This window comes from Loxodonta africana, chromosome 1 (genome assembly GCF_030014295.1).
Source record: "Loxodonta africana isolate mLoxAfr1 chromosome 1, mLoxAfr1.hap2, whole genome shotgun sequence".
Taxonomy (NCBI): Eukaryota; Metazoa; Chordata; class Mammalia; order Proboscidea; family Elephantidae; genus Loxodonta; species Loxodonta africana.
Window position 1 is genome coordinate 239399983 of NC_087342.1, and position 8041 is coordinate 239408023.

General features: G+C 47.2%; 1 protein-coding gene across 1 annotated transcript in view; it reads right to left on the bottom strand.

Moving 5' to 3' along the window:
- SMOC2 (SPARC related modular calcium binding 2) overlaps positions 1-7398 on the bottom strand; it is a gene marked incomplete at its 5' end in the record, with an annotated part of 191831 nt that extends 184433 nt beyond the window's left edge. Inside the window, one exon of the mRNA XM_064293301.1 lies at positions 7215-7398. Within this exon, the coding sequence (XP_064149371.1) occupies positions 7215-7398 (184 nt within the window). The remainder of the gene's footprint in view (positions 1-7214) is intronic.
- Between the last annotated feature and the right edge of the window lie 643 nt (positions 7399-8041).

Here is an 8041-nt window from a genome sequence, read left to right on the forward strand (position 1 = left end):
TCAAATTTACCCTCTCTGTCAAGAAGGAATGCAGCACTGGCCCTGCAGATGGGCATGGCAAAGATCTGGGATCAGATGCTCGGGGAGAGATGCCCACAGTAAACTGAGGGACAGACAAGGCCACAGGCATCTGGTTTCCACCCAGAAAAAGGAACTGAAGACCTCCAGCCTTTGTCTAATAAATCCGTCACAGACTCCAAGCCTCAAAGGCAGTGACTAAAGGGAAGGTTTAATCCGATATCCTTCTCATGGCCTTTCAACAGAACAATGATTGGGGTTATCTAAAGGAACATGGCAGGAAAAAGGAATATTAAACTCAAGCTTTAACAAGACTACTTGACCCCTCCATTCTCACAGCACTTGCTTACACAAACTAAGACTTCACAGGCAGTGGCTTCTAGAACCTTCTCTGAAGAGTAGATCATTGGATATTCAAACTTATCTTTAAATTGTTTGTCAGTACAGATAACTGAGGTGGGTAGCAACAATCAGGGCCTAACACTCTCTCTGAATTTTTGGCACACACTGTCTACGGAGTGAGTTTCTTCAACTGATGTTCCTTATTTTACATCAACTCCCGTAATCCCTGCCCCATGCTGTTCCCTGTGGTGAACCCCACTTTAAACCATTTTATTCCTCTGGCAGTTGCCCAGGGGACATTGTTCGTTATAGGAGAAGGTGAGAGAACTCCAAGAGCCGAGCTGTCTGTGGTTGAAAAAAGGCAAAATGTGAAACAAAACATGCCGTTCCTCCAGGGCGTGTGTCCTTTGGTTTGAAAAACACTTCTTTAAATACATATTTGATCTCCAAATAAATGGGCTGACTCATTCTTTGTCAAATACGATGTAAACACATTTCCAGTGCTGGGCGGGGGGTGCTTGGGAGGCCAAGGCTGAGGGGAGGGGGTGCTGCGCAGGGCCTGTTTCCATTGCCCCATGATGCTGCAGTCCCCAGTAGGTAAGACGAGCCCTCCTCACTCAGCCCAGGCTGCCCCATCGGGACCAGTGCCTGTGCCTTTGTGGTGCGTGAGTCAGGGTCACCGAGGGGCCCTCGGCAGTCCATGCCAAAGGAAGGCCAGAGGAGAGTTTGATGGAGGAAGCTCTAGGATCCTGTCATAAATATCAACAGGCCAATTTTAGGACCCAGCCTGTGAAACAACGTAATGACATAACAATGGTGCTGCAGCCCCTGGGTTCTGCCACACCCACACGGCCTGGGAACTCCCGGACTGAATTAAATGGAGACAGAAACATTGCAATGTGTTCTGATAAAAGAGGGAAACTGATTCATTTCCGTTCAGATTGCTCTGCAAGGAGTCATTAATAATAATAAGAAAACACCAATTATTAAAGTTATTAATACTAAGTAACATCAGAGCCTGTTGAAAAATATTAGGTTGAAGCTTATCAATCATATAATTTTAAAATCATATAGAATAAACCTGCCTCAAAGAGTATCAATTGTCCACTTGAGTAAACTAAGATTTGTGTGTGTGTGTGTGAGTGCGTGTGTGAAGGTATGACGCTGTGTGTGAGGCTGTGAGTATGAGTGTATGCGGGAGTGCATATGAATGCGAGTGTGTGAGAATGTGTGAATGTGCGTATGTGTGTCAGTGTATGTGGACTGTAAGTGTGTGCATGAGGCCCAGTTTATATGTGTGTATAAATTGTGTGTGTGAGTCTGAGTGTGTGTGAATTGTGAAAGTGCGTGTGTGACTATGGGTGTGTGAATGAGCATGTGTGTGTGTGAGTGAGCATGAGTGTGAGTGAGCATGGGTGTGTGTGAATAGGTACAGGTGTGTGTGTGTGTGAGCATGGGTGTTCTGAGTGTGAGGATGAGTGTGAGCGTGGGTGTGTGCAAGTGAGCATGGGTGTGTGAGTGAGCATGGGTGTGAGCATGGCTGTGTGAGTGAGCATGGGTGTGAGCATGGGTGTGTGTGAGCATGGGTGTTATGAGCGTGAGCATGGGTGTGTGCGAGTGAGCATGGGTGTGTGCGAGAGCATGAGTGTGTGCAAGTGAGCATGGGTGTGTGTGAGCATGGGTGTTGTGAGTGTGAGTGAGCATGGGTGTGTTGTGAGCATAGGTGTGAGCATGAGTGTGTTGTGAGCGTAGGTGTGAGCCTGAGTGTGTGTGAGCATGGGTGTGTGTGAATGAGCATGGGTGTTGTGTAAGTGAGCATGGGTATTGGTTGTGTGAGTGAGCATGGGTGTGTGTGAGTGAGCATGGGTGTTGTGTAAGTGGGCATGGGTGTTGTGAGTGTGAGTGAGCATGGGTGTCTGTGACAGCATGGGTGTGTGAGTGTATGGGTGTGTATGCATATGTGTGAATGAGTGTGTATGAATACTTGTGAGTGTGTGTGTGTGCATGTGTTGTGTGAATGTGAGTGTGTGTGTATGAGTGTGAGTGTGCATGAGCATGAGTGTGTGTATGTGTGTGCATGAATGTGTGTGTGTGTGTATGTGCATGTACTTCCCATTAAATGAATTTGAGAGTTTTCATTCATTCAAGTTTCCACCAAGGAAATTAAAAATACAATAGATACACTTACCAAAACCTGATAAACCAGCTATAAGGACAAAATAATGATATGGAACCATGAGATCTCAGGTAGATGAGATCTAGTACGTTATTTTCTGCTGTTTTCTACAGATGGGAATGTATATTCATCGGGAAAAAAGAATTTGTCGTTTACAAAAAAGTCATTTTAAAAGGGATGTGCCTCTTTCCTCATGACCACAAAGCAACCTCGAGCAATTCTTCTTCGACTGGAGAAAGACTCCAGCTTGCTGCTCCTACACTCAAAGCTCTAATACGTTTTATCGTAGACAGTGGATTGTTAGTTGCTGTCGACTTGATTCTGACTCATGGCAACCCCATGTGTGCAGAGTAGAACTGTGCTCCATAGGGTATTCGAGGCCGTGACCTTGTGGAAGCAGATCACCAGGTCTATCTTACGAGGTGTTTCTGGGTGGGTTTGAACCCCCACCTTCCAGCTAGTAGTCGAGTGCTTAACTCAGAAACTCTTAGATAGCACATGCCAAGCCACCAAGCCTGCTGCCGTCCACTCGACTCCGACTCATAGCGACCCCATAGGGTCTCCAAGGCTGTAATCGTCATGGCAGCAGACTGCCACATCTTTCTCCCATGGAGCAGCTGGTGGTTTTGAACCGTCAACCTTTGGTTAGCTGCTGAGTGCTTTAACCACTGCACTACCAGGGGTCCTTAGACAGTATATACGAGCATGTAATTCAATGAAACAACTTCAAATGCAGCTGATTTGACTTACACTCCTCTTTATTTTTATGGAAATTTTCTACAGAAAGAAATTTCACATCTGTGCTTTAAATTTTTTTTAACTGTTTTTCCCTACTAAAGTAAAATTTAATTTGTGAATTACATTGGCTTTGTACATCAAAAAAATGATAGTTTTTTCTTATTAATTCATCTCCTAAGCTACCTGGTTTTCTTTTTGTGCCAGAGTTAAGAAAAACTCCCTCCAAAGGAATGGTTTTCCGGGTACTCAGGGGCCCGGAGAGTCAGTCTAGTCACGACAATCACTGACCAGACTTTTCTAAACGGGGTTTTGGCCCCTCATGTCACAGAGCATGCTTTCAGCAGACTCCAGGAGAGCACGGATTCCTCAGCTCAGCTTGCTGGGGTGCTGACCAGGGGTCTGGGGTGGGTCCTGAGGATGGGGGCACTGACTGGTGGTCTAGGGGGGGTCCTGAAGATGGGGGTTTTGTCCAGTGGTCTGGGGTGGGTCCTGAGGACGGGGGCTCTGACCAGCAGGTCTGGGGTGGGTCCTGAGGACTAGGGGCACTGACCAGCAGGTGTGGGGAGGGGGTGTCCTGAGGACTGGAGCTCTGACCAGTGGTCTAGGGTAAGTCTTGAGGACTGGGGGCTCTGACCTGTGGTCTAGGGTGGGTTCTGAGGACAGGGGCTCTGACCAGCAGGTCTGGGGTGGGTCCTGAGGACTGGGGCACTGACTGGTGGTCTGGGGTGGGTCTTGAGGACTAGAACTCTGACCAGGGGTCTGGGGTGGGTCCTGAGGAGTGGGGGCACTGACCAGCAGGTGTGGGATGGGTCCTGAGGACTGGGGCTCTGACCAGCAGGTCTGGGGTAGGTCCTGAGGACTAGGGGCACTGACCAGCAGGTGTGGGGTAGGTCCTGAAGACTAGGCCTCTGACTGGTGGTCTAGGGTGAGTCCTGAGGACTGGGGCTCTGACCAGCAGGTCTAGGGTGGGTCCTGAGGACCGGGGCACTGACCAAGGGTCTGGGCTTGGTCCCGAGGATGGTGGCTCTGACCAGCAGGTCTGAGGTGGGTCACGAGGATTGAGGCACTGACCAGCAGGTGCGGGGTGGGTCCCGAGGACTGGGGCTCTGACCAGCAGGTCTAGGGGTGGGTCCTGAGGACTGGGGAACTGACAAGGGGTCTGGGCTTGGTCCTGAGCATGGGGGCTCTGACCAGCAGGTCTGGGGTGGGTCCCGAGGATTGAGGCACTGACCAGCAGGTGCAGGGTGGGTCCCGAGGACTGGGGCTCTGACTGGTGGTCTGGGGTGGGTCCTGAGGATGGGTGCTGTGACTGGTGGGTCTTTTCTCACCAGGGGTCTGGGGCAGGTCCCAAGGATGGCCTTCTCAGCAGCCCCAGGTCACCCTCATGCTGCCGGCCCATGGGCCCCACTCTGAGTAGTTCTGCCACACCTAACCCAGTGAGGTCATTTTACCACCTTCAGCTTCATGTTTTTGGACCCAGATATGAGACTACCATGGCAGTGCCCTTTTTTGAAGCAAAATTAAAATAACTTTCTCATTGCACTTTTTCCCTTGTATGCCCAGTAGCCTATTGAGAGGTTACGGAATGAACTAAAAATAAATTTTCCTCTAAATGTAGCTTGCATCTTCATTTTGTATACCCTTTCTGGAACATGCCAGGGTCCAAACACACCAATGCTGGTAGGTAACTGTATCAGTGGAGCCCCTGGGTGGCAGAAACAGTTAAGTGCTTTACTGTTAGCAGAAAGGTTGATGGTTCAAACCTGCTCAAAGGTGCCTCAGAAGCCTGGCGATCAGCTACTGAAGGGCACAGCCCTGAAAGCCCTATGGAGCAGTTCTGCTCTGACACACTCGGGGCCGCCGTGAGTCAGAATCGACTCCACGGCCCCTAGCAACAACAACAACTGCATCAGCTGACTTGTAGCATGGGCGTGCCATGGTCCAAGGCCCAGGAATACGGACAAGCAGGGCAGTCTGGTAAAACACGGGTCAGGAGTTCTCAAAGCAAAGCAAAACTCACTTCCTCCCTTCCTCTGCCTCTAACTCCCTGGCTTTCCATTTCCCGCAAGACAAGCGCAAAGACCAAAATCTGATAGTCAAGCTCTCCATGCTCTGCTCCACCGACTCCTCTCACCCCCTCCTAGCACCCGTCCAGGGCTCTCTGTTGAGCTTCTGCTGTGTCTCTTCATGACCCCCTCTGCACAGGACGAGGGGCAACTCCATCAGTTTGGCTAACAAATCAGGGACAGCACTGTGAGCACAAAGTAAGACCAGCACCCTTGAAGGCCTGCAGCATCGTGCCCTCCTGTTCCCTAGCACATAAAACAATGCCTGCAGGTGCTCTTATTGGAGAGCCTAAGAGAACGAACCACCACCTGTCTGTCAGTGTGTTGTCCTGCAGGGGCTTGTATGTTGCTGTGATGCTGGAGCCTATGCCATCAGTATTTCAAATACCAGCAGGGTCACCATACTGGACAGGTTTCAGGGGAGCTTCCAGACTGAGAGAGACTGGGAATAAAGACCTGGAGATCTACTTCCAAAAATCAGCCAATAAAAACCCTACAGATCACAACAGAGCATTATCCGATATAATGCTAGAAAATGAGCTGAAGCTATTCAATATACACAGTGGCTGCAACAATGGACTCGAGCATACCAACGATCATGAAGATGGCAATATAAACTGGGCAATATTTAATTCTGTTGTACAAGGGGTTGCCATGGGTTGGAGCTGACTTGACAGCAACTAACAACAACAAGTGTCTTAAAGTTCTTTTAATTTGAACAAACTATGACGGCAGACAAAAATCTCAATGATGTATAGCTATCAGTTATGGGCAAAGCCATAGGACCAAATAAGAAGTCTTTGCTCGGGATCTTGGTGCCCACAGATGCTATGCACAAACAATGAGTAGGGAAATGGTTCCTCAATGAGCAAAGCCCAAGATTCCAGACAGAGTGTTGCACTGTTCCTCAGACCCAGAGGGCTGGATCTAACTGGAGAGAGCGTTCTCCATCGTGGTGACAGGAAGAACTCCCAGATCTGAAGAACGTGGCAACATTCTGACTTCCTCATCCTAAGAACTGCCTCAGACCCATTCATCTAGCATTGTAGCTCATCTGAAGAAGGGACTCAAATCCATTCACCAGCCTTCTATCGCATCATCAAAGGCAGAGCAAACTGACTCAAAGCCTGGTTTAAGTACACGGCTGGGACCATGTGTTCTTCCTGGTTTTTGCTGTGGTGGTGGTTATTTTGCTTTGTTTTGTTTTATTTAAGTTGTTGTTGGAGCTAATAGGTAGACAGTGCAGAAAATTATCTCAAAGGAGTTTTAGCCTGTGTGGTCTTTCTTCCTGGATAATAAGAAAAAGAAGGCAAATCTCTTTCTGAAAAGCACTCTATTTGTGTTTGAAACATCAGCATATTTTGCTCAGAATCAAACCCGTCATTAACGTGGGAAGCATTTCAACATTTTGCTTTAAGCCTACTACTTAACCCTAAATCTGATTCTTAAATCAGGAAAGAGAAAAATTTCAAGTGTAAAACCAGCGCCAATAAAATCGCCAAACCTGCCAGGTGATGTTCCACGGGTGCCACTTGCTGCAAAGAGAAGCGGGAAAGAGCTGAAAGAGCCAGGAGCTTACTGTTGGTGAGAATAACTTCAGAAGACTTTGGGGAAAAAAAATCTGTGAGACACTTGGGTAGATTTGTTTCACGATGGCATCACACCTTCTAATAAAACAGCAAATGAGAAAAAATGATTACGCTCTTGGAATTCATAGAAATTACTTCCTGTGTGCTCTGAAAAAATTAACAAATAAATACCTTTTGTGTTTTTAAATACAAAATAAGCTAGCAAAGATAAAAATAAAATACACAGACATTTATTTTAGTGATGGACCTACCAATCTTTGAATGAATAATTAAAATGTGACTTACCTTTGCAGTTTCCTCTATAAGCAATCTCTAACTGGGGGTCTTTGCACTTGGCGCGTTGGAACTCACAGCGGGACAAGAAGGTCCTTCCATCAGAGGCACAGAGAGCTTTTTGAGGAGAGCCCGCACAGTCCAAGCTACAGTCCTTGTCTTTATCTTGGTCAACTCTCAAAAACTTGGGGGAAAAAAAAAGCAGAGAAATTCAGAGAAATGTTCTCTAGGGCAGCCAAAAACAGGAGGCTATTTAAAGGCCACTTTTTTTAAGTAGGCAGGGAATAAAAATCAAGGATGACACTATTGAGTTTTATCACTGCCAGAAGCACAGAGATCTCTTAGAAAATGATAAGCCATCAGCCTATCAACTGTTTCAAAAGCCTTGATAATTCTGTCAATGTTTGATGGTGGAATCTCTTAATAGACAACTTGGCAGGTGAAAGTTTTATGTCCGTCAAGGAACACTATACTCTGTTTTGTCTTTAATGAGCTGATAACAGCAGTGTGGAAACACTGGTGGTGTAGTGGTTAAGTGCTACGGCTGCTAACCAAAGGGTCGGCAGTTCGAATCCACCAGGCACTCCTTGGAAACTCTGTGGGGCAGGTCTACTCTGTCCTGTAGGGTCACTATAGGGTCACTATGAGTAGGAATCAACTCGATTGCACTGGGTTTAATTTTGGTTTTTGAACAGTAGTGTTTTTTTCTTTTCATTTGTCATTCATTTGCTAATTTACTTCAACATTCAATGTGGTGTACCACCATTCTGGAAGTGACAAGGGTCAGGAATGCCCACTGTTTGTCTGGAATTGGATGAGATCTTTCCTAATTTAAACAG